At 53.4% G+C, this 221-nt stretch overlaps 1 protein-coding gene across 1 annotated transcript in view; it reads left to right on the top strand.

Annotated features, from left to right (window-relative positions):
• LOC119582144 (endothelial lipase-like) overlaps nucleotides 1–221 on the top strand; it is a 4,303-nt gene that overhangs the window by 1,950 nt on the left and 2,132 nt on the right. The window contains exon 3 of the mRNA XM_037930381.1: nucleotides 71–221. Within this exon, the coding sequence (XP_037786309.1) occupies nucleotides 71–221 (151 nt within the window). The remainder of the gene's footprint in view (nucleotides 1–70) is intronic.

Here is a 221-nt window from a genome sequence, read left to right as displayed (position 1 = left end):
TTACCATAGAAGATAAATAAATAAACAAAAGAAACAAAAACTAACCCGAGAACGTCCCTCTCCACCGCAGCCCTGATAGCGAGAGGCGAAGGGAACCACGTCGTCCTGGTGGTGGACTACTGGGACCTTCACAGCCTCAACTACCTCGTCATGAGACAGAACGCGAGGATCGTGGCGGATCTCATCGCCAGCCTCATCGACGGGCTCGTGCGGGAGAACGA

The sequence above is a fragment of the Penaeus monodon genome, chromosome 15 (assembly GCF_015228065.2).
Source record: "Penaeus monodon isolate SGIC_2016 chromosome 15, NSTDA_Pmon_1, whole genome shotgun sequence".
In the NCBI taxonomy this organism is placed as follows: domain Eukaryota; kingdom Metazoa; phylum Arthropoda; class Malacostraca; order Decapoda; family Penaeidae; genus Penaeus; species Penaeus monodon.
Note: the sequence above shows the minus strand (reverse complement) of the source record. Positions and strands in the feature narration are given on the sequence as shown.